General features: G+C 40.3%; 1 protein-coding gene across 4 annotated transcripts in view; it reads left to right on the forward strand.

Annotated features, from left to right (window-relative positions):
• Window positions 1–1,771: 1,771 nt before the first annotated feature.
• Window positions 1,772–26,885, forward strand: part of Ect2l (epithelial cell transforming 2 like) — a 94,761-nt gene continuing 69,647 nt past the window's right edge. For 3 of the 4 annotated variants that reach the window (XM_046450357.2, XM_046450370.2, XM_046450380.2), the window contains exons 1-5: window positions 1,772–1,891; window positions 17,124–17,219; window positions 18,854–18,929; window positions 19,090–19,207; window positions 21,167–21,279. In XM_046450357.2, coding sequence (XP_046306313.1) covers window positions 19,106–19,207; window positions 21,167–21,279 — 215 coding nt within the window. In that variant the 5' untranslated portion in view covers window positions 1,772–1,891; window positions 17,124–17,219; window positions 18,854–18,929; window positions 19,090–19,105. Of the gene's footprint in view, window positions 1,892–17,120; window positions 17,220–18,853; window positions 18,930–19,089; window positions 19,208–21,166; window positions 21,280–26,885 lie in introns of all 4 variants that reach the window. The other variant, XM_046450365.2, reaches the window with a different exon arrangement.

Raw genomic sequence — 26,885 nt, forward strand, 5'->3', positions numbered from 1 at the left:
AGCAGAAGGATCCCACATTTGAGGCCAACCTTAGCAACTTAGCAAGACCTTGTCTCAGAATAAAAAATAAAAAGGGCTAGGGATGTAGCTCACTGATAGAGTGCCCCTGAGTTCAATTCCATGTGTTTAGTACCATGTGCAAATGCGCACACACACACACATACACACAAACCAAATATATATATATTTAAATTCATATATATATATATGATAAATATACAATTCTACACATCTACTAAAACCACTGAATTGTATACATATTCTATGAATTTTATTATATATCTTACTTATATAATTATTTTTATATATATATAAATAATTCAGTGGGTGCATAGAGTTATGTACCCATTACCATCATCTAATTCTCTTTTTTTTCCTTGCTATGTTGGAGGTTAAACTGGCATATGTTAGCAAACACTCTACCACTGATACATCCCTAGCCCCAAGACCTAATTCTAGAACATTTCATCACCTCAAATATAATCCTATTAGCAGTCACTTGTCAACCCCTAAACACTTAAGATCATGGCAACCATTAATTTACTCTCAGTCTCTACATTTTCCTTTCTAAACATTTTATATAAAAGGAATCATACAGTATGTAGTCTCTTGTTGCTGGCTGCTTTCACGTAGCATGCTTTCAAGGTTTTAAGGTTCATCCAGGTTGGTAAATTTCTTTTGATGGCTGAGGTATTCTATTATGTATATATACCACATTTTGTTTATTCATAGCTCAGTTACCTCTATATTGTAAAAGATGCTCATTTTTAGTTTTTATTTTGAGACAAGATCTTGCTAGGTTGCTGAGGCTGGCCTCAAAACTGTGAGTCTCCCAATTCACTGGGAGTATACCATTGCCCAACTGATTTTAGTAATTTTTGACAGTCTAAATTCAAAGAATTTTGATTCACTTTTAATTTTTTTTTTTTTTTTCAGCAGGGTACTCAGGTTTGAAGCCAGGGCCCCAAGCATGCTAGGCAATTGTTCTACCACAGAGCTATACCCTTAGACCTCCACCTAGCTTTTTTGAGACACCTAACTACACCAGTTCCTCAGGCTGACCTTGAACATATGTTCCTATTATATCAGCCTCCCCAGTAACTGGTATTAGAGGTGTGTGGCAGCACACCCAGTTATAATTGGTCTTTTTAATATCCCTTTAAAAACAGAAAGTCTCAGGGAGGCCTGTAGTATTCAGATAGTTTTCTAACCAGTTTTCTGTACTTAATGTATCATGAACATCTTTTCACAGAGGTAAATAATTATTACAAAAGAAAAAAAAATTTAAGGTTTCACAGTTAATACTTAAAGCTATTTTGACCAGAACCATTGGAAACTAAGATAATTATTGTGGGAGTTGGGCTTTTTTTGTTTGTTTTTATTTGCGTGTGCGGTGGTGGTATTTGTCTTACAATTTTTTTTTTTTTTTTTTTTACTTCTGTACAACTAAAACTGGCAATAAGAATTAAAATTTTCTGAGGACCACCAGGCCTTAAAATTGATAGCTCATGTGAGACCAGGCAAGCGCTGGTTCAGTAATCAAGTCCCTTCAGGGACGTGCAGTGACCGCGGGATCCCACCGAAAAGTTTTCCCACCGCAGGCACCTTCGAGGCTGGAGAAGGAGCCTGGGGACTCAAGCCTGGCAGGACTGTCGCGGAGCGCGGCTTCAGGGTCCTCCAGTCCAAGGCTGGCGACCGAACACAGTGCTGGGCGGGGCCGCAGGCCCCGGAGGGGCGGGGTGGCGGGTCCGTGTTGTTGTCCCCTTGGAGATGGGGCTGTCCCACCAGTCTCCTGGGGCTGCGGGCTGCAGAGCTGGCTCTCGCTGTTCACTGCACGGTCTCAAGAGGAGACAGCCGCCACCGTGCTGGGCCTCTCTGCCACTTCCCCGAGGTAAAGCCCTGGGCCTCTTGGCCGCACTCTTTGCTCCGGGCCTCTCAGGGCACTAAGTTGGGGACGCCTTAGTTTCCCCTTGCAGCGCGGGAAAGACCCTGCGCAGGGCGGTGGCAGGGCGGTGGCGGAGCGCTGCGCCCTCCCAGGACGGCTTTGCACACACTTCGCAGGTCAGATTTGAGTTGGGCGCTGGCGAGCAAAGGCTAACCTCCTCCAGGGCACTCGCGGAAATGAAGTAAAAAGTTCTTGAGCACTTTGGAAAACACTGATTTTCATAGGACTCCAAAATGGCACTCCAGCTCCCTTCCTCCTGGGGCCTATTCTCACCCTTTTTTCCTACTTTGGGGTCCCAAAATGTGGAGAAGCCGGTGGAGGCACAGTGATGGGGAAATGCACAGAATCTACAGCGAATACAGTTTGTGGTTACAACAACTCTAAGTGTTGATATGATAAAGCTTGATGAATAGGACAAATTAAGCAGGGTACTGCTAAATATATCTTTTAAAAAATACTAAAGTGCTCATTAATAGATGTTACCACAGTTATCAGAACAGAACATCCTGACATCTGTAGTGAAGTTCAGTGCAATGAATTTCTGCGTTGTGAAGCCCATTCAATTCATTCAGGTGGTTTAATTGCATTCAAGTCTTTTCTGCAGGAACTTTTGTGCTCCTGGGAACTTCAAAAATGTTTTAAAAACAATAATTTCATTGACAAAGTAGAAGTCAGAGTCTTGAAAGTTCTAGAGCAAGAATATTACTTTTCCTGAATGAGTTTAAATCATGCAGTTACTTCTTGTTTGTTACAGTTTTCATTTTATAGCTTTAAACTTACAAATCAATGAGCCCATCCAGCATTCAAGAATACCAGCACAAATATGGCATTTCCTATCACCATTAATGCTATTGATGTCCAGATTTTCTCTAAACATACCATCACTTCCACTGTTTACTATTTACTTGTGTAATTAGTAAAAACATACTGATTTATGTTCAAAATAGGCCATGTTTTTACATGCTCTGAACGTAGGATATCTAACTTAACTGGAGCTGACTTTCACTTTTGTTTTTCACTGATTACATTCACCTTTCTAGTACTACTTTTTTTTGGTACAGGGGATTGAACTCAGGGGCACACAACCACTGAGCCACATCCCCAGCCCTATTTTGTATTTTATTTAGAGACAGGGTCTCACTAAGTTGTTTAATACCTCGCTTTTTGCTGAGGCAGGCTTTGAATTCCCCATCCTCCAGCCTCAGCCTCCTGAGCCACTGGGATTACAGGCTTGTGCCACCATGCCAGGAAGAAGGCATATTTTTAAGGAATTAAATTTTCGGTAATAAATGAATCATTGCACAACTTGCATGTGGGAATTGCAGAAGTAGGTAAATGTAAGTAACTCTGAACCAAGGAACACAGTTTTGTTATTAATTCTCTAAGCCACTTTGTCTACCATAATGGAGCAAGACCATCCTAATTTGCATTTCTCCAGCTGTGTAACTAATCACACATGAAAACACAGTTCCTGACAACAGGGTTTTTCCCAGTGGTGGTTTAGCTCTTTGCATGGACTTATTGCCCAGCCATCTCATCCTTTACTCTGGCTTTGGTTGTTCTGAGAGAAAAAAGCAATCTTTTTTTTTTTTTTTTTTTGGGGGGGGGGTTGTTCTCTACTCCCATACATTTGCTCAATGCAACACATCGTCTCTGTTCAACACAATGAATGATTTCTCCCCACCAATATCAGGTTCTCCAATGGCCCCCAAAGTCCAGTGTTTTGTGCTCAATTCCAACACTGTCTGTTTGGAGCTATCATCAGATCCCACAGGTTGAAGACCCAGCCCCATAAGACATGGTCAGCTTTCCATCACTATAACAGATACAAATCAAACTATAAAGGGAAATAGTTTATTTTGGGGCCACAATTTTGGAGGCTCTAGTCCATGAACAGTTGGGCCTTTTGCAAGGTAACACATCCTGACGGGAGTACAAGGTGGAGTAAAACTGCTCACCTCATGGCAGGGCAGCAAAAAAGAGAAAGAGGAAGAGGAGGGGGTTGGGGTCCCACAATCCTCTTTGAGGGAGTGTTCCCAGTGACCTAAAGACCTCCCACTAGGCCCTGTCCCAGAAAGTTCCACCATCTTTAAGCACCACCAGTAGAATGGCTCTGGGTACCAAGCCTTTGACAGAGGGGCTTTGTGGGCTTTTGACACATCAAGACTCAAACTATAGCAGATGCCAATCACAGGTGCCAGGTTGAAACCTGGGCTTCTAACTGACCCGGCTATATCAGGTTCCTGTGACCTCCTTCTCAGGTTTGATTAATTTGCTAGAAGCAGCTCACAGCAGTCTGGGAAATATCTTATGTACATTGACTTGTTTAAAGGATATTACCAAGGACACTGATGAATAGCCAGATGAAAGAGATGCATAGAGAAAGGTGTGTGGGAAAACATGCCACCCTCCAGACTCTTCCATGTGTTCAGCAATCCAAAGTCCCCCTCTGTTTTTTTATGGAAGATTTATTATGTAGGCCTGATAGATTACATCATTGGCAATGGATGACTGATGCAAACTTCATCCCCTCTTCCTTTCCTGGGTATCAGGGGGTGGAATTAAAAGTTCAACCCTCTAATCACATGGTTGGTTGTTCTGACAATGAGCCATATCTTGAGGGCTGTTCAGAAGCCCACCAATAATCAATTTATTAGAACAAAAGATGCTCCTATCACCCAGGAAATCACAAGAGATTTAGGAACTCTTTGTCAGGAACATAGCACAATCCAAATATTAGGACAAAAGATTCTCCCAACACCCTACCCATAAGAGTTTTAGGAGCTCTGTGTTGGGAATCCAGAACAAGGACCATATATATATTTATTTCTCATTATTTCATAATATTCCAGGTTGTCACACAACAGGCCTCTCCACCACCCTGAAGTGCTAACATCAACTGCCAAGTTTCTCATCAATATACCAGTTCTTAAGGATAGTCAGCCACAAAATAGAAATTGTATTTACAAATAAATCCATATCCAATTCAAATTATAGTAACACTCCAGGGAAAATCCAGTATAATTTTAAAATTTGGTAGTCAATTACTACCTATGAGACCCTGGATGGTTTTACTCTTCTGTAAATTCCAGGGTGGGTGTGAGGATTCAAAGAGCTAAGTGTATAGGGAAGAGGCTTACTAACAGTGCCAGTCGGACTAGCCTCTCTGGCAAGAATTAAGATGCGAAATTCAGTGTTTATTATACTCTCTTCCCCATTTTTATTTTATTACTCAGTTTATTTTATTACTATGTTTATTGGATCCCATTACAAATGAGAACAGCTACAGATTGGCGTTTCCTATTTTATTCCCTTCTTGCAACAAACTTTAGGAACATTTAGGGCTCTTTTTTTTTTTTAACAGATAGAGATAACAGAGTTACAGTTCAAAGCTGGAAACAGCTGCTAAGTGAGACAGTGAGATGGCACCCAGGACCATTTCCAGTAGTGAGGTACCGCTTTGCATAGGAAAAAGATCATTCTTAAGTGATAACGGAAAAAACTTCATGGTAGAGTATTTTGGCTTTTGGAAAAAGGACACATAAAAAAGATGAAAAGTGAATGAGAATATGATTTTGTATGTACACTTAGGTTTTGAGTCTCTCTTGGTATTAGAAGGTATTGGCAGTAGGACATGGTGGAGCATACCTGTAATCCCAGAGGTTTAGGAGGCTGAGGCAGGAGGATCTCGGGTATGAAGCCAGGCTCAGAAACTTCACAAGGCTGTAAGCAATCTAGAGAAGGGGCGGGGCTGAGGATGTGGCTCAGCTCACTGGCTAAACACCCTTGGATTCAATCCCTAATACCCCCCCCCCCCGCAAAAGAGAGAGAGAGAGAGAGAGAGAGGTATTGGCAACTTATTCGTGACTGCCATGTTGTAAACATAATTCTCAATAATGTTGTGAACTATGCTCCAGAATAAATTCTCATCTCAAATGAACACCTTAAAGTACTTCCCCTTTTTCTACTTTGCAGATGCCATGAAAGAATAACCTGTCGGATCTATATTCTAATTCAATTCTTAGCACATTTTACCATATAGCTAATTTAGCATAATAATGGAAATTATTCATAGGTTCACACAAGTTGGTAAATTTTCACAGTTGTCAAATCCTAATAATCAGTGAAGGAATGTTTTCTTATTAGTCACATGATTTTTAGTTCTTGAATTTGGAAAATTGATAGATGCACATTTTAGTCCTTTTTTTCTGCTACAACAAAATAACTGAGGCTGAGTAAGTTATAAAGAACAGAAATTTCTTTTTATCAGTTTTGGGGGTTGGGAAGTTCAAGATCAAAGTGTCTGCCATCTGAGTTGGCACTTGCTGCATTCTCTGGAGGGGAGGAATCTTCTGTTTTCACATGATGAGATACAGATGGGCAAGCAAATTGAATGCTATGTGAAGCCTCTTTCATAAGGGCTTTAATCCCATTCACAAATGGAGGGGAGCCCTTGTGAACTACTCATTTTAGTTGAGATATGAGGCGTCCCCCCAAAGCTGATGTTTAAGACAGTACAAGAAAGGTTAGAGGTGAAATATTTGTGTTATGAGAACTTTAACCTAATCAGTACATTAATCCACTGATATGGATTAACTGGGGATAAGTGTAGGCAGGTAGGGAAGTGGGTCACTAGGATCATGCTTGTGGGGGTTTATATTTTGTTCTTGGTGAGCAGAGCTCTCTTTGCTTCCTAATTGCCATATCCTGAGCTGCTTTCCTCTACCATGCATTGCTGCCACGATGTTCTCACCTAGAGCCCAGAGCAATGGAGCTGGCTGTCTATGGACTGACATCTCTGAAACTGTGACCACCAAATAAACTTTTCCTCCTCTAAAATTGTTCTTGTCAAGTCTTTTGGTCACAGCAATGAAAAAGCTGACCAAAACAGAAAGTGATACCAGGAGTGGGTCATTGCTGCAACTAACCTGACCATATGGTTCAGAAGCCTTTGTAGCTGGTTTGTTGGGGGATGCATTTTGGATAGTTTAGAGAGGTAACTGGAAAAGCTTTAGAACAATGTAAGCAGAGCTTAATGGGTGATTCTAGTGGGAACTCAAATGACCAGAATCCTGATAGGACTATGAGCAGTAAAGACTGTGCTCATGAAGTTTCAGAAAAGTAGGAAATGCATTGGAAATTGGACCAGTGGCCATTCATGTTATATTGTGGCCCATGTCCTGAAATTTTCTGTGAAAATAAATTTAAGGGTGATGGACTCAGTAATCTGGAGGAGGAAATTTCAAGGCAGCACACATTCAGGGGTGGCATGGATATTGCTGGTGGCTTTTAGCCAAGTTTACTGTGATAATCAGGAGCAGAAAGCAACAAGAAAGATTTGAAAAACTTACAGTTTGGCCAGAAAAGTGCAAGTAAAGTTGAGGCTAAGGAAGGTGTGGTTATTAAAGGAATTATAGTACTAAAGTAATGCTAAATACTTTACCCAGAGACAGTAGAAAGATGGCTTAGGACATCTCATGAACTGGCAAGACCACACACATCTCAGGCTCAAGGGTGTAAAAGTAAAATTTCTTTGAGAAGAGACCATGGGAGCACCTGAGTGCACAGGGGCAAGGGAAAGGGGGCTGGGAAGTTGTTTCACCACGTTCGCCACCCAGGCACTCAGAGGCTGCTGCAGCCGTGGTCCCTAAAGGCTTGACTACTATTCAAGATAGTGGCAAACTATGTAGTCAACCACATGGTGCTAGTTCCGCTGAAATGTAGGATGCTGGAGTTAGGGGGTCATGGAGGCTTCCACTGAGATGTCAAAGGAAGGCCTGGGAGGCCAGGCAAAATGTAGCGGGGCTGGAGTCCCTGTGGGCTGCCCCCTAGAGGTTGATGGGTGAAAAAGTGAAAAGGAAGCTACAGCGCATTGGAGACCCTTAAGATTAAAGGATGCCAATAATGTGGGATGTCTGCTGAGAAAAGCTGTAGGAATTTAGCAGAAACAAGCTAAAAGAGAGGTCACATGGACTGTAACCAGGACGTAGGGGAAGAGCTACACAAGCCCTTTGGAGAGAACACAGCAATGCCATTGTGCCCCAGATACTAGTCATGGGGCTTTAGGACTTGTTTGCCCAGCTGAGTGTGGTCTTGCTTTGGTCCCATACCTTCTTTCTGTGCCCCTGTTTCTCCCTTGTGGAATGAGAATGTTTACTCCATGCCATTATATATTGGACACATGTAACTTGCTTTTGGTTTTTACAGGGGTTCATACTGAAAGTTCACCTTGAGTTTCAGGAGACTTTGGACCTGGACTTTGGGTAACGCTGGAACTGTTAAAACAGTGGGGACTCTTGAGAATGGACTAAATATATTTTGCCTTGTGAAATGGCCATGAGTTTGGGGAGGAGGGTCAGGGGGCAGAATGTTATGGTTTAGACATGAGGTGTCCCCAAAAGCTCATGTGTAAGACAATGCAAGGAAGTTTAGAGGTGAAATAATTGGGTTATAAGAGCTTTAAACTAATCAATGCACTAATCCACTGATGTGGATTATCTGGGGATAACTGAGGCAGGTGAGCAGTGACTGGAGGAGGTGACTTGCTAGGGGCATGCATTTGGGGTTAATATTTTGTCACTGGTGAGCAGAGCTCTCTCTGCTTCCTGATTGCCATGTCTTAACTATTTTCCTCCACCATGATGTTCTGCCTCACCTTGGGCCCAGAGCAATGGAGTTGGCTGTCTGTAGACTGAGACCTCTAAATTGTGAGCACCAAATAAACTTTTCCTCCTCTAAAATTATTCTTTTCAGGTCTTTTGATCATAATTCCAAAAAAGCTGACTAAAACAGCTCTCCTCTTAAAGTCTCACCTCTTCTTATCATTTCCTTGGCTATTAAGTTTTGATACCACCTGTTATCAATGAAGAGGTCTGCTTCCCCACATGTTGAAGTTTGAACATTAGAGAAGCAAGCCAAGGCAAGCTATAAAGCAGGGTTTATTTTACAAGGGGTAACATAGACTTCTGCATTTCTCCCAGGAGAGAGAAGGGGGCCATAGCTGGTATCCTGGTATCCCTAGAAGCGAGATGGTCTGCCCTTTTTATATGTCCTAGGCTTCCTCTTTTCTCCTGCCCTCTTCCCCTTCCTTTCTCCTTCCTGCATATGTGACTAGGCCCAGGAATGCTTGGTGGGATGGCCAAAAGGTGGGAAACAGGAGGACTGAAGGGGGAAGGGCAGGATGGAGCAGCCAAGGACACATTAATTAACAATTTTATAGCTCCCTGTAGGAAGGGGCAATTCCTGGAACAGGTTACCTTAGCAATAGGTTGGGACAGAGGTAGGTTCTTGATATGGGTGGAGGAAAGGCTCTGAAGGAATTAACATTTTAATCCCTCAGGGGACAGTCTCCAACTTCCCAGGACCCATTCAAAATTGGCCTGATTCAATCTGACCTGACTCGATTTACCCAATTTACCCATCTATACTGACTGTCCATCTAATTCTGGCTTCAGTTTCAACACCTGACTTTTAAAAGAGACCCATTCAAACCATGAACATTTATTCACTTACTCATTCAGCAAATATGTGAGGCACCTACTCTATTGCAGACACTATGTGGCAGGCAGCTTCTAAAATAGCTCTCAATGACCTCAGACTTCCTTGTATTAATGCCCTTGTGAATTTTCTCCCCCTAAATATGTGCTGGACTTGCTTCTAATGCAAGCATTGGCATTTTGGGTAAAGTTCCAGATAATAAATAAATTTTTGGCTCTGTGGGTCATATGGTCTTTCTCCCCATTACTCTGTTCTGTTGTTGTAGTATAAAAACAACCATATAAGTAAATGGGATTGGCTGTTCCAATAATACTTGATTTAAAAATTAGGTAGTGGGCCACATATGTCTGTTAAACATGTTAGCTGCCCTCTGTTCTGACTAATTAAAATGATGGTGATGGTGCATCACTTCTGAAATTATATTACCCAAAGACTCCAGCTCCCATCTTGCCTGTCCTTTCTTGCTCTGTTGCTTGATCATTTGAACAGAAGTAAGCTGCCATTTTTGTGAACTAAGCTATGGAGATGCCAACATAATAGAGGATGTTGTGGCCAATAGTCAGCAAGGAACTGAGGCCTTGTTCCAGCAGATTGGGAAGACCTAGATCCTGCCAACAATCACTTAAATGTGTTTAGAAGGGAATCCTTCCCCAGGCCATCTTTGGGATAACTATAGCCCCTGCTGACTCCTAGACTATGAGAGATCCTGAGCTGGAAGGCCCCATTAAGCTGTGCCTATCCTCTTGATTCACAGGAACTCTGAGATAATCAATGTTTATTATTTTAAACCAGTGATTTGAGGGATAATTTGACAGCACTAGATAAACACTATGATAATCATATTAAATAATCAATACACACTATTATGGGATCCATATAACAATAAAAGAGGGAAAATGTTACACATTATCTCCTCTTGTAAATTCCCTGTGAACCTCAGTATGTCAATGCTTCCAAAACATCCCACATAAAAGAAACATGCTTAATTTTGTTCAATCATTTCCCAATCATATTCAGTCACAGATTCTGTTTTCTGGGGAAACACCTATTAATATCTATGGAACTACTTTTTGGAGAAATGTAAAATGCTAGAATAAGAAAAAAAAATCCACTAATGAAGTAGCGATTACCAACATACCCCTTCCCTTTGGATTGAAATAGGTAGTCAGCAAAATTGTTATTTTATTTATATTTGTGGTACTAGGGATTGAACCCAGGGCCACTCCACCATTGAGCAACATCCACAGTCATTTTTATTTTTGATTTTTGAGACAGGGTTCTACTAAGTTTCAGCTCATTATGGAACTTACTAACCCCTTAACACAGAGGATAATAACAATTTCAAGAATTTGCTAAGTAAAAATCCCTTCTGATAGCTCTGGGTGGGGGGTAGTTTCACATAACAAATAGGTATTTTATGAAACTCAGGATTTGTTTTGATTTAATGCTGATTCAGAAGAAGCCAAGGCAAGTATATAAAGCAGGGTTTATTTTACAAGGGGTAACACAGACTTCTGCATTTCTCCCAGGAGAGAGAAGGGGGCCATAGCTGGTATCCTGGTATCCCTAGAAGCGAGATGGTTTTTAATTTCTTTTAATTTCTCACCTCACCATGAAGTTTTTATTTGAACAACACATTTTTAAAAAAATTTTTTATCAGTTGCTCAAAACATTACAATGATCTTGACATATCATACATTTAACACATTATTTTTTAAATTGATTTTTATATATGACAGTGGAATGCATTACAATTTATATTACACATATTCAGCACAATTTTTCATACTTCTGGTTGTATATAAAGTATATTCACATCAATTTGTGTCTTCATACATGTACTTTGGATAATGATGGCCATCACATTTCACCATCATTTCTAACCCCATGCCTCCTCTCTTCCCCTCCCACCCTTCTGCCCTATCTAGAGTTCATCTATTCCTCCCATGTTCCCCCTCTCTACCCCACTATGAATCAGTCTCCTTATATCAAAGAAAAACATTTGGCATTTGTTTTTTTGGGATTGGCTAACTTCACTTAGCATCATCTTCTCTAATTCCATCCATTCACCTGCAAATGCCATGATTTTATTCTCTTTTATTACTGAGTAATATTCCATTGTGTATATATGCCACATTTTTTTTATCCATATGTCTACTGAAGGGCATCTAGGTTGTGAATAATACATTATTATAATGTATTAGCCAAGACACATCACCACCTTGTTTCACACATAAGGAAACTGAGGCTCAGATACTGAATTATTATAAAGCTTCAATTTTGAAAAGTTGGATCAAGGATTCAAATCAGTTACTCACTATATCATGCTGTCTTCCAATAACATTTCCAAAATTGTTCCTAATATGATGCATAGCTTTGGAAATATGTTCACTTTTAAATGTGCTTCTCTCTCATTGAGTGGAGGTGCTGCAAATGTTAGTCTTATGCTGAAATTCTCCTGACTCCAATAAATTTCTTCAGCTATGCCAGGCACATTGCATTCTCTCTCTCTCCTTGGAACTGGTAGTAACAGAGGGTGGCTAGAAACATTTAAATTGCTTGAATCCTAGCTAGAATATCACTGACAAGTGGTAGGACAACTTGAGCTTTACCATCCCAGGTAATGGGCACAGGACATAATCTCCTAGAGCCACTGACCTGATTTTTCTTCCACTTAGACTGAGCCAAAATCATCTTCTCTGACATCATCCTTTGTTCATAATTTTGTCTTCTGGCGATTCACAAACTATGTGTAATTGATTATGTATATATGAAAAGCCTTTAGATAGTTGATGCTTGTCAGTGTAAGTGTGAGAAAGGGTCAAATTTCTTTCTTCCTTTTTAGACAGAAAATCTGTTTCCCCTAAATGGAAAACTCTACCTCTTGATTTGTCAACCAGTAAGTGTAACCCATGTTGTTTTGACACTTCTACTTCACTGCTATAGGTGTCACCCCCAAACTAATGCCACATCATCTTATTACTATGACTTCAAAGTAAGTTTCGATATCGGCAAACACTTCTTCCTCCCTTGTCCTTCATATTGTCTTGACAATTTGGGGCTCCTTATTAGATATACATGACACTAGAGTGTATTTTGACACATTATACATTCACGGAGTATAACTTTTTCTTATTAGGATCCCATTCTCGTGGTTGTACATGATGTGGAGTTTCACTGGTCATGTATTTATGTATGAACATAGGAAAATTATGTCTGATTCACTCTTCTATCTTTACTATTCCCAACCCCTCCCTTCCCTTCATTCCCCTTTGCCTAATCCAGTGAATTTCTACCCTGCCCCCATACTATTGTGTGTTAGCATCCACATGTCATAAAACATTCAGCCTTGCTTGTTGGGGATTGGCTTATTTCACTTAGCATGATAGTCTCCAGATCCATCCATTTATTAACAAAAGTTATAAATTCTTTTTATTCTACTGTGTATATATGCAACATTTTCTTTATCCATTCGTTTGTTGAAGGGCACCTAGGGTTGGTTCCATAGCTTAGCTATTGTGTATTTTGGGGCCCTTAAACTTCCATAAATATTTTAGAATCAGTTTTTTGAAATCACATATGCATATACATGTGCATGTGTGTGTGCACACACCACACGCACACTCCACAGTAATATATTTTAGGGCTGTTTTTACCAAGATTGCATTGAGTTGGTGGATCAATTTGAGAGAATTAATTTCTTCACTCTAATGAGTCCTCTAGGAACAAGCCATATTTCTCCATTTACTCCAAATATGTTGTTCAAAACAGGGTGCAGTGGCATACATGTATAATCACAGCTACTTGGGAGGCTGAGGCAAGAGGATTGCAAGCTGGAACCAGCCTCTGCAATTTAACAAGAACCTATCTCAAAATAAAATTATTAAAGAATGAGGTTGTAGCTCAGTGGTAAAGTTCCCTTGAATTCAATGCCTAGTCCCCTCCCCACCAAAAAAGTGTTGGGGATGTAGCTCATGGGTAGAGCACACTTAAGTTCAATCCCCAGTATCAAAAGGAAAAAAAAAAGATTTTTTAATAAAGTTTAACAATTTTCTTTATAAAATTTATATTTCTTGAAGTTTTAAACTGAATCATTTTATACACTTATTGATCAAAATAGAGGATTTAGAAATATATGCCAATCATGAGTGTAGAGCTCAATGAATTATAAAGTGAGTGGACCTGGGTTCCCATCTGTAGATCAGTAGCAGCACCCAGAGTCACCTCTTATGCCCTCTCCTAAACATTACCCTCTTTCCACCCAAAGCTAATCTCTATCTTAACTTTTAACATCGTAATGCTAGAAGTTTGTATGGATGGATCCATATAAAATGAATTATTTTGCTCCTAGCTTCTTTTGTTTAATGTGATATATGCATGATTTATCCAGGTCCTTCATTTTTTTTTTTGATGAACAGAGTTCTGTTACATGATTTAATTACAATATATTTATCCATTCAACCGTTGACTGATGCTTGGATTGTTTCTATTTTGGGGCTATCCAGTTTAGCTATAAATATTCTTGTTGATATATTTTAATCCAAATGTGTACCTTTTTTCTGTTGGGGTAAGTAAATGCATGTGTTCAACTTTATGAAATAATACCAAACAATTTTCCAAAGTACTTAATACCAATTTTCATTTTTACCAGCTGAAAGCTCTGCATGTTCACCAACGCATGGTTTGATCAGTCTATACTTGAAAACAATCATTCCAAATTTTAGCAGCATGAAACAGAAATCATTTATTTCCCACAATTCTATGGGTTGGCTGCCCTCAGCTGAGCAGTTCTTTCACTTCCTGTGTTGTTGGCTGGGGTGATTCATGTGGTGCATTCACTTAGGAGCTTGGTTGGAACTGAAATATCCAAGATGACTGCACTCATGCATCTAGCACTTGGGGATAGCTGAAACAGCTGGGGAGTAGTTTAGCCTCTCTCTCCCAGTGTGATCTCTCATCATTCAGAATCCAAGCCAGGATTTATTCACCTTGCAACTGTACAAAAATAGAAGCTGCAAGTCTTCTTAAGGCTGTACCTGGAAGTTATACATGATCACTTTCATGACATGTTATTGGTTACAATAAATCATTACGAGGGCTGATTTAAGGGGAGGGAGAGGAACAGACTCCACCTCCTGATGGGATAACTGATATGGAGGTACAGGAATGGGTGCAGTTTTTCCTGGCCCTACATAAGGAAACAAATTACCTTTTGCCTTCACATGCCTTTAGTGTACAGAATACATTTACTCCACCCTGAGACATTCAAAGTCTCATCCAATTATAGAATTAGGCTTGAAGTTCCAGTCTCTTGTGATCTGCATCAGATCCAACTGTAAATAACTCTTCTTGTCCACAATTCCTCCTGATCTGGAGACCTGTGAACTTAAAAAAACAAGTTATCTCTCTCCAGAGACACACAGATTACTATGGTGCCTTGGAGATTTTTATTTCAAACAATGTTGGTAGCTTTATTATAAGCTGATCATACTTTCAGCAGAACTACCCTCTTGACAATTTTATGGGTTTTGTATGTATCTAATTGTAATTATTTTCCTTCAACACAAGCTAAATCCAAAACTCCTTATGAGATAGGTTCTTCTCTGACTTGGGCTGTGAAACTGGGTATGTGGAACAAAAATGCTAAGATTTTTAGGAAATGTTTTTCACCCCTAAATGAGAGTTTATGAGGAATCAGCTGAAATTTTTTTAATAAGGAGTCTTACAACCACACCCTTCATTTGATCTTTGCCCCAAGGGGCTGGGGTTCCCCTTGGTGGAATGGGCTGACTGAGAAATAAAAGCTAGGAAAAATAGAATGGGAAAGAACCACAGGACACAGAAAATATTTTCAAAAGCAGGGGTGGGACAGACAAGCTGATACACGCACGGATCGAGCTTTTATTCTATGGCAAAATGGAGCCTGCGCCTGATTTATATATATCGGGGGATATTGGAGGTCTTTCATAGAATGTTCTTTTCCAAAAAATGTTAAAGGTGGGCTGTCCAGTTCCCAACCGGTTTTGCCCATCTCTGGAGCCACCATCACAGAGATCTTCCTAGCAGAGCAAAGATAAAGGTCATATGCCTTGGGCAATCTATTGCATATGAGAGCCACCATAGTTCCCAAGGTTAAACCTAAAATCTTCCTGGCTTCTAGCCAAGAGAAGATCCTCATGTGTTTTTCACAAATGGCTCCCCACATAAGGCCATTTATTACTCTGAGATACTTTTGTCTGATGGAGACCGTGCTAGATAGTCTATTTCCACTAACATTTGCCCCACACTAAACAGATCTTTCAGGTTGGTTCATCTCTCTCCTACTAGACTTTACCATATGGAGCTCAATAATTCCATCAGCACTTCGTTTAATCAGCTTGGAATCTCTCTAGTCAGCCCTACATATTCATTGGTACCCTTTCTATCATCCACAATAACACAGGCAATTGTGTTACTAAACTGCTACAAAATGCAAGACTTCTTGTGGCTTATCCTTTCCTAGCAATTTGACTGCTCTCCTCAACTCCACTAAGCAGTCTCCTCACGCCCTTTCAGTTCCAATGGCAGTACCATGTGTTTCAATTATGGTAATAATTTACCCCTAATTTGTTGTTGTTGTTGTTTCTGATTAACAAAGTACCCCAAAATGTAGTATTGTAAAGCATTAGTGATCATTTCTGATGATTCTGAGGCCAGCAGGGCTGCTCTGGGCAGTTGTTCTACTCCATGTTTCACTGACTCATCTTTTCCACTACTCTGAGTGCCACCTTGGTCATAAATCAAGTGTCCATACATATATGGCCTGTTTCTGGACTCAATTATCTCTTCCATTGGTTTACTTGTCTATTCTTGTGCCAGTGTTTCATGTTTTTAGTTACACTAGTTTTATTTGTTTATTTATTTTTGCTTTATTTGCAAGGGTTGGGAGATTGAACTCACGGGTGCTTGGACACCCCTGTCCAAACTTGGATGCATCCCCTGTCCTTTTATTTTTATTTTATTTTATTTATTTGTTTTTTGAGACAGGATCTTGCTAAATTGTCAGGGCCTCACTGAGTTTCTGAGACTGACCTTGAACCTGTGCTCCTCCTGCCACTGTACCCAGTTTACACTAGCGTTATAATAAATAGGTCCTGATACTTTTGCAGAACGAGAACCTCTGTGGAGCTGTAGCAACCATGGATGTCCTCTGTCACTGGTTCTTGAGACCATATTAGAAGGAATTTGGGCAAGATGCACATAATGGCAGGCATGAGTTTATTAGAAGGGACAGGAAAGGGGAAAGGGGGAAGCTCTCAAAGGAGAGAGTAGGTCCTATCAGAGAGGAGAGTGATGGCTCACCTCTCCTACTCTCCTATTTTTTGGGGGTTCCCAAGGAAGTTTCCAAAGAGTCTGCCCAGGTCTTCCTCTTGACTTTTGACTGATAGTAGGATTGCATCAGACTTTCAAGTCTCCAGTGCATATGGTATTACCTCATGAAGGGGAGATTTTACTATAAAATCTCAAGATCCAAGGCAACTCTGGGTCACCTTGATTACTGGTTCCAATTGGAATTTTTTTTTTTTACAGATTTAATGGTTAGGGGGTTTTACTTTTAATTATCTTGTCTCCTTCAGTCCTGGAATCTGGTCTGTATAAAGAAAGTCTCCCACTTCACGGTAACTTGTGTTCTTATCAGCAGGAAGGAGCCTTGGGGTCCCGCATTTCTCCTGCAGACAACAGGTCTTTTGCTGAGGAATGTAGTCTGTCTATTGGCTGAAGCCAGGAAGGGCTGCAGGTAAATTGTTTTTCAAAAGAAAACATGTGGGGGTTGGTCAGTACAGTGGGCCCAGTTTACAGAGTTACCCCTTTCCCTTTGTGTACACACAGTGTTATGCTCAAATTCAGGACCCCCAAAAGACCACCAGAGACCCAAGATCGATGTAAGCAGCAAAGAGGTGTTTATTGCGAGCTAGCTCGGTCCTCCACGCGCACACAGCAACTGGTGACGCTGAGAGGCCCTGAGCCCAGGGTTTGCAGCAGTTTTATACATTCTTTGGAGAAGGCAGGGACCCCCACATACATCATAGCATCTCTTAGCAAATCATCACACACCGCGGGAAAATCAAATAACAGCTCTAAAACATGATTAGCACATTTACTGGCAGGAACAAGTTGGATAGGGGTGATTGGTTACTACAAGAGGGGGATTCATTTGAATTGATTGGTTTAAGCCAAGAGGGGTGTTCGTGCTGAACTATGTGGTTTCCCAACACCGTAAACTACTGGGAGGGTCATCTGGCATCCCAGCTATTTCCCTGTCTCATGCTGATTGGTGGCTGTTAGGGGGTTGCTATGGGTCCCCACCTAGCCTAAGTCAGGGACACCTGGTGCAGCAGATTTCATTTGTAGATAAACAATTTAGCAGGGTGGGAATGTGCCTAGGAGTGCTCTGTGGGTCTTTCCAAGGACAAAGGTCATGTCCCTTCCTTGGACAGGCTTTGCTCTGAGGTAGAGGCTGGTTTTTCAACAGAAGAAAGGTTGTGTGGGGACATAGTGATAAAGTGGCTATCCACAAGCTAGGAAGCCAACATTGATGGCACTTTGATTTTGGACATCTAGCCTCCTGAACTGAGAGAAAATAAATTTCTGTTTTTTAAACCACTTGTTCTGTGGATTTTTTTTTCTTTTTGGCAGACCCAGCAAACTAATATAGTACTCATTAAGCTGCACCTAGATTCTTGACCCTCAGGACTTTGAGGTTATAAATGCTTGTCATTTTGAGCTGTTAAACTTTGGAATCATTTGTTATGCAGCAATAGATGACTAATACATGAACCTAATTTCCCCCTTTATATCCTCTCTGACTTACGTCCCTAAAAGATGGGTAGGTAGGGTGTCCTGTTTGAATACTTCAAATTTTTGCTTTCCAAGGAAAGAAAAAGTCAGTCTTCCTAGCAGATAACAAACCATGCTTTGGGTTGGGGATATAGCTTAGTGTCAGAGCACTTGCTTAGCATTAGTCCTCAGGTTCTATCCCCTCAAAAAAAAATTATACCAATGTCTGAGTTATTAATAGCATTTTCTGAAACATATTCACTACTCTTCCATTTTCCGGCAAAGTAAAAAAGAACTTTTATTTAGGTTTAGATTTGTTTGCAAGTAGGTAAGGCCAGAATAATTGAAGTGATTAGGAATCCATGGACTCAGTGTATATTTATGTGGTTCATCCTCTGTGTGTGTATTCATATACATATGCTTCCATGAACTATAATTTTATAAACAGTTTATACATACAAAGGGATTATTCTAATTCTAAAATATATGTTCTAATTCTAAAATTCCTACAGGGACAGCATTAATGTATTAAGTGTGTACAGTATAATTATACATTATAATTTTTCTTTCTTTCTTTTCTATTTTGTTTTCCAGTATTAGGATTGAATCCAGGGGCACTCTGACATTGAGATATATCTTTGGCCCATTTTATTTTTTATTTCAAGACAGGGTAAGTTTCCTGGCTAAGTTTCCCAGGCTGGCCTCAGACTTGCGATCCTCCTCCCTCAGCCTCCTATGTAGTTGAGATTACAGGGGTGTACCACTGTGCCTGCTGTATTGGATTTTTCTAAGTCGGCTTAAATTATACATTTATTGAAATGTACCTGTAGTTCCTAGTTTGCTGTGATGTCAGTTGGGGATTCTTCCTGGAAAACCCTGGAAATGGAGAGCTTGCAAACAAGGTTCAGTGCCTGGACACCTTTTAGCAACAAGTCACTAAATAGACAGGTGAGTTACATGGTGAGTTACAAATAGTGAGTCTTACGTTGTCATACTTTTAAAGAAAATCCTCTAAAGAATTTAGTTTTTGAGTCAGTTTAAACAAAAGCAATTCTAGCTTTGTTGCAAGTCTCCCAATCTGCCTCCCATCTTATTCTGTGCTTCCAGAGTCAAAATAGAGATCCCCAGGACACCTGTGGTTTGCGGTAATGGGGAAGGAGAAGGAAAGAAGATGCTCTGGGTGGTGGTGGTGAGGGTGTGTGCGTGTATGTCTCACTGTGTCCTTAATACTCCTTCTCTCTGGTGCCCACCATATGGTTCTATGTGGCCTGGCGATGCCCGTCCCTTGAACAGTAATTCAGGAAGAAGTCATCGAATGGTGGAGGGCAGTCTGCAAGGCATTAATGGAGCTACCATAGTGGGTCCTCAGAGTTCACGTGGGCTCAACCTCTTTTACAAGGGAAGAATAGACTGGCTGGGGTTAAAGCCTGACCTGTAATAAAGACAGTGAGTTTGTATATGCCTATCTAGCAAAGCTGGACTGGAACCCAGTTTTGGGGACACTGGTCTTTGGGAACATTGTCTTAGAGACACAACTAACAATAGCATTTTATAATAATTATTCATGGTCAGTTTCATGAGTGTTATGAAAATCCATGGCTGTGGATCAATAATTCATATCTACTTAAATGAATCTATTTTAGCAATGGAATGAGTGAGGCCTATATGTGTTTTCTTTCTTTCTTTTTTAATAATTAGAAAGTTATTTTTATTGTTTCTTTTTAGTTATACATGACAGTAGAATTGTTTTGATAAAATTACACATGCATTTTTATATCTTATTCTAATCAGGACCCCATTCTTCTGGGTATATACAATGATGAATTTGCTAAGTTTTTTATATATATATATATATATATATATATATATATATATATATATGAAAATTATATCCGATTCATTTTACTGTCTCCTATTCCTATCCCCTTCCCTTCCCTACATTCCGCTTTGTCTAATGTACTGAACTTCTCTTCTTCTCACGCTCCCTTATTTATGTGGTTTGGCTTCTACATATCAACAAAAATATTCAACCTTTGATTTTGGGGGATTGGCTTATTTCACTTAGCATCATAGCCTCCAGATTCATCCATTTACTAATAAATGTCATAAAGTTATCCTTTATGGCTGAGTAATACTTCATTGTGTCTATGTACCACATTTTCTTTATCCATTCACCTGTTGAAGGGCACCAAGTTTGGCTCCATAGCTTAGCTATTATGAATTGTGATGCTATAAACATTGATGTGGCTGTGTTACTGTGGGATGCTGATTTTAAATCATTTGGATATATGCTGAGGAGTGGGATAAATGGGTCAAAGGATGATTTAATTCCTAATTTTAAAGGAATTTTTAAACTGCTTTCCAGAGTAGTTGCACTAATTTGCTGTCCTACCAACAATGTATGAGTGTACCCTTTTTTTCCATATCCTTGCCAACATTTATTGTTGCTTATATTTTTTGGTAGTTGCCATTCTGATTGGAGTGAGATGAAATCTCAGTGTAGTTTTGATTTGCTTTTCTCTAATTGCTAGAGATACTGCACATTTTTTTTTCATATATGTGTTTTCAAGACAAAAACGTATGGAATCTGTTTCCCTGGGTCATGGTAGTCTAGGTTAAAAACAAGAGCCAGTTCACACTACCTTTTTGTTTTCCCTCCTTCTCTGTAATTACATCCCCACCACCCTTCCCAGCAGCCTACCCAACAAGCCCAGGCTCCTCTTATCCCTGGATAAAAACAGTTTAAGCCGAAAGGAGAGACCCCTACACATTCATGAAAGCACCCTGTGAATTGTAAAGTGCTATGCAAATATTAGCTGGGAGGTTGTTAGTGGATCATCTGAAGATTGCTTAGCAACTAAGAATGTATATAAAGGTACAGTAAAATATCATTTTCCCCCCTTACAGCTCTTTCAGGAAAGAGTTGCTTTGATAAGTCATTGGTTTGACCTCTGGACCAACAAACAACGTCAAGAATTCTTATTCACAATTCTTTTACGATGCACTAAATCACAATTAAGGTAAATTGGTTGCTTAATGATGTAATTACCATTGGTCCTTAAAGAAAACAAAACATTGTAAAATGTGTATATAACCTTTATGAGTCTTTTTTTCCCTATTAAAAAATCACACAATTAATACTTGAAGGTTTATCTACAGACTCTTCAAATGCTTGTTTCCTCCTTGAGGCTGCAACGAAGCCATGGGGGGGTATGAACACCATCACACAATTATGAAGCTGTTTTGTTTTTGCAAAATTTGTTAGTGGCTTCAGCCAGTGAATTTTTAATATGCTCTTGGATTATTAAATTTTCCTTGGAAGTGTCATACAGGCAGGATAGCTGGTACACAGCTAGACACTTGTAAATGATTATTAAATGATGGATCTGAAATATACATGAGCACGGACAATGGCAGTGACATAAAGGGATGTGGCCGAGGTAGACAGCAATGGACAGTGGTGGCCAATGGGTCCCGCCCCTACTCTTCCCCTTCCCTGGTGTTCTATCTGTAATTTACTTTCAAATAACGCAGCATAGACAGCATTACATTTGTTAGTTGAAATGATACCCAGGGGCAGCTAGTGTTCTGATTGGGAATTAATACTCTAGGGGTCATTAGTTCTTTCTAGGTTGGAAGGGTCCCAATGCTTTAGTTATTATTAGAGCAAATATCAGACCTCTGTTGTATGGGCAACCAATGCCTTGTTAACTGTGTTAGACATAGACTCTCGTGAAATTGGGGATATTCAAGTGGTATGGACTGACGGAAATACAGGAGAGAGGAGGATATTTATATACTTCAGTGCACTTGGACCTGAGCGAAGACTCCAGCTGGGCCAGTGAAAAGTCGTGTGTGTGGTTTCCCAGGCTTCATCCCCAAATAAATGACCTTGGGTCAGTCTTGGGTTACTAGAGTAACAATAGGATGCTGTTGGTAGAACACTGTTCTTTCTCAATTGGATGAAACTCTCACCCAGCAGATAGAAGCTTCATCAAGCCTGCACAGGGGACTCTACAAGTGGTTTATATTTATTTACTAAGGTCTGTTTAGTGAAACCCTAGGAATGGCATCATTTGGTGTTAGTTGCTTTCCATATAACCTAGTGGTGAGGCTAACCTTCTGGTTCTTAGGCAGCTACCAAAAAGTATCTGAGAGTTGTTCATGACCAAACTGGCTTGTTTCAGTTTGCAACCTGCCTCCCCCTATGTTTTTCCACTTTCCCTGCCTATCTCACTTGATCAGCCATTTCTCTTCTCTTCTCCTTTGTCAGCTTCTCCTGCATCTGCAGGTGCAAAACAGGTTGTGAACTGACTCACCCTGACCAGTCAACTGGAAGGAGACAAACACCTTCCTGGCTCTGCTGAACCAGGCTGTGGACAGGCTACAGCGAAATGGGCTCTTTAGTTCATGTGTAGAAATCAGGGGAAGGGACATTTATGACAGTCATTTGCTATGTTTACTTTTACTCAAACTTTACTGCTTTCAAGATAAGAAAATAATAGGTGGAACCCCATATTAGTAATTGCTGCGTGCATTACGTTCTTGTCTCACGTATCATAAACCAAGCAATCTCAGTTGTAACCACTGGGGGTCATTAGAGCTCTTGTGGTATATTTTGAGACTGCTGAACTTCAGGCCTGACATTTTGTCTCTGGAAATTGCATCTTTTTTCTAGTACCCGAATTCTTAACTTTCTGTGGGAAAAGAATGTGGAACTAACCTGTTCAGTGAAATTACTTTTCTTTGTCTGGTGGCAGCTGTGTTTCCACAGAGAGCAGTATGTGCTAAATAGCTGTATGCAGCTGATTTCAGGGAAACTTGTTCATATGTGTCTAGTGTCTAGATTTGGCATTCAGAACTCACCTTTAATTTGTGTTAATGGTTTTTGTTGTTAAGCATCAATCAGTTCCTTCTGAAAAGCCTGGTCAAGTCTTTTTTACACTTCTTCTTTCCCATTGATTTTTGTCACACTGCATGTTGGTGGTCTAACCTAGTGACAGCTGTGCTCAATTTCAGTTAAATATAGAAGCCAAACACACACACACACACTTTTTAAAAAAAATTTTTAGTTGTAGTTGGACACAATACCTTTATTTTATTTACTTATTTTTATGTGGTGCTGAGGATCGAATCCAATGCCTTGCATGCGCTAGGCAAGCGCTCTGCTCCTGAGCCACAACCCCAGCGCCCCCCCACACACATATTTTTAATTTAATGCAGTGAACTTTCCTTTAAGCATCTTTACTGAGATATAATTCACATATAATGAAGTTTTCCAAATTAAAGATGCAATTCGGTGGTTTTAATACATCCACCGAATTGTGTAGCCACCAGTACAATCTAGGTTTAAAACATTTCATCACCCCAAAATGATTCCCCTACCTGTTGACAGTCACTCCCTATCTTGAGCCCCACCCTCATCCTGCCCAGATACAGGCAAATACTAATGGTCTTATGTCTCTATAAATTTGCCCCTTGTGGACTTTTTGCATAAATGGAATCATGAAGTATGTGATCTTTGTGACTGATGTCTTTCATATGTTTTCAAGGTTTATCCATTTTGTAGTATGTAGTATATATCACTGATATTTTCCTTTTTTTTTTTTTTTTTTGGTACTGGGAATTGAACCCAGGGGTGCTCTGCTACTGAGGTATACACCCAGTGTCCCCCCTCTCTTTAATTTTTATTTTGAGGCAGGGTCTTGCTGAATTTCTGTGGCTGACCTCGAACTTGCAATCCTCCTTACACCTGGATTACAGGTGTGTGCCACTGTTGCTGGCAGTACTTACCTTTTATTGACAATAACATCCCAATGTATAAAAGTGTCATATTTATTTATCCATTTATCAATTGACAGACATGTGGGCTGTTTCTCATTTTGGTTGCTGTAAGTAATGATTTTATGAATATCCATCTCCAAGCTTTTGTATATGGATGTTGTTATTTCTATTAGGTATATATCTAGGAGTAAAATTACTAGGTGCAATATTAACAGTTTGTTTTGAGTCCTATTTATTCCTGTACTCTATTTTATCTCATACCTGTGAATATGCTTATTAATAAATGAAAGAAATAAGCATTATTTGAATGCCTGAAATATTTATATGTAAGCTTGACTATGCTTTTTTAAGTCAGAGAGCCCTTAGTTTTAAATAGTTTGTTTTATGATTTTCAAATAATTTTATTATAATTCAGATAGTTACATTTATTAATATACTATTTCAACTATTGGTAGGAAATGTTTCATCAGAATTTTCTTTAAAAGTTTCTCCTTCCAGAGACTTGGGAGGCTCAGGCAGAAGGACCACAACTTCAAAGTAAGCCTCAGCAACTTAGCAAGGCCCTAAGCAATTTAGCAAGGTACTGTCTCCAAAGAAAAAATTAATTTTTTTTTTAAAAGGGGGATGTGGCCCAGTGGTTAAGTGCTCTGGGTTTAATCCCTGATACCAAAAAATTAAAAATTAAAAAATTTCTCCTTACTCTCTATGGAATATATTTAAATATCTAAGACTTTTTTCCTGTCTTAATACATATTTCAATAGTCCATACTGTTAAGTTTTAGCATGAACTTATTTTTTCTTTCCTTTTTGCAATACTGGGGATTGAACCCCAGGATGCTCCATCATTGAGCTGCATCCCCAGCCCCATCTTCTTTTTTTCTTTTTCTTGTTTTGGAACAGATCTCACTAAGTTGCCAAGGCTGGCCTCAAACTTGTGAGCCTCCTGCCTCAGCCTCTTCAGTCACCGGGACTACAAGTATGTGCCACCACACGTGGCTTGGTAGAGGACCTTAAATGGAATTTTATGATTTTAAGGACATTTTTCAAAGGTTCAGTTTATTAAACCGTCCTTCTGGCAAATTCTCCTTCTCACCTCTGTTTAAATGTCAGCCCTCCTGGGAAGCCTTCTTTGCTAGTCTTTTTGCTCAGAGGGTTTTCCACCTACATCATGGCATTCTCCCCAGTACATTATGCTTATGTGTCAACACATCCAATGGTTCCCATCGGTGTCTTCCCTCTGCCACTCGTCTAAACTGACCTTTCCTGTGACTCCTTAAAGGAAACTGGCTGTTTGTGTCTGTCATACTTGGAGAAACCTAGGAGGAGTTGAATCCGGCTCCTTGCTGCACTGGTGGAACCGGTTTTAAATTGCTTCTGCTCAGCAACTCAATGCCTTACACAAAGGCCTGGCACTCCAGGGCTGGAGCTGCTTCAACTTGTAGCTTTCCTGGGCAGGTGGGGCACCATTCAGGCAGCTGCAGTCTCAAAACAGCAGATAGCTTGTCGGTGGGGGGGAAGGGGGTGGGGGGTGGGGGGAGAGAGAGAGAGTTGGCAAAGGCAAAGAAGGTTACATGGATGGTTGACAAGGCACTAGCATTCATCATTTGCCCCCTTCAGAGCAGACTGGAAGTGGGGATGGAGAGCAGAAAAATGTACCCACCAAAGTACATTTAAGAAAGAACACCCCCCAGCCCACTTCAGCACCCTTACCCACTCTTTCCAAGCAGCCCAGGAGGGGGTCTGTTGAGGAGATCGCTCAGTTGTGATCTGTAGAGGAAATCTGATGTGTAGTTTTTCATACTTGTAGCTTAATTTGGAATACAGAACAGCCACGTAACTGAGTTATGGGGAGTCCATTTGAAATGAGAATACTTTTGTGTGAAGGTGGTGAAGATGTTAGAGGAAAAAAAAAATCATCCCTTGGTACTTGTTCAAGCATAGTGAGGCAGACTCTTTAGGACCATTGCTATGGGCATAGGGACCACTGCCATGGGATTTGCAGCCAGGCAGAGATTGGGCTCAACTCCAAATACAGCACAGGCAAGTTGAAATTTATAGGCAAAGGAGCTGAGTGGGAAAATTACTAAGAGGAAACATTAGAGGCGAGGGGGGTTCCTGTCTAGATGGACCGAGCGGAACTCTTGCCAGAGACAGGCCTGGGTGATCAGACCTTTCCTGAGGCTGGTGAAGAATGAGGAACCAGATCAGATATCCAGGGTCATTAGAGATAAAGAGGTCGGAGTTTCTACTAAACTGACTTAGCAGTGTTCTTGTTACAAGGAAGTGCACTGATGGGCCTGACCAAAGTTTGGTCAAGCAGAGAATCTATGTCAGAAAGAAAAATATTGAAAGATAAACTGTTCACTTTTACCTAAAATTACTGTTTTCAAAATATAGAAGATGGGCTGAGGGTGTAGCTCAGTGGTAGAGCACTCGACTAGCCTGTATGAGGCCCTGGCTTCCATTTGCAGCACAACAAAAAAATTAAAACAATCAAAAAATGAAAAAAGAAAGAAAGTAAGCAAGGAAGGAAAAGGAAAAGAAAAGGCAAGGCAGGTCATTCTGACTCTTTCCCTTAGGTCCAGGATTCCGGTCATGTTCTATCCTCGGAGGGTGGCTGGGTAGGAGCTTACATTGACAATATTCTCATTTGCTGTTGAGATTGTGTTTAGGGCGGGGGGATGAAGGTTAAAAAATAAAATTCTTGAGTTTAAAAGGAAAGAAGAAACCAAAACCCAAAGCTTTTGGATGGGGGTGAGGGGCAGGCAGAGGGAAGGTCGACAGGAGGAGAAGTACAAGCACTTGAAGTTCACTTCCCATTTTGCAAGTGGTGCTGCTCTCT

The sequence above is a fragment of the Marmota monax genome, unplaced genomic scaffold, assembly GCF_021218885.2.
Source record: "Marmota monax isolate L192 unplaced genomic scaffold, Marmota_monax_Labrador192_F-V1.1 WCK01_AAM20220418_F8-fsc00030, whole genome shotgun sequence".
NCBI lineage: Eukaryota > Metazoa > Chordata > Mammalia > Rodentia > Sciuridae > Marmota > Marmota monax.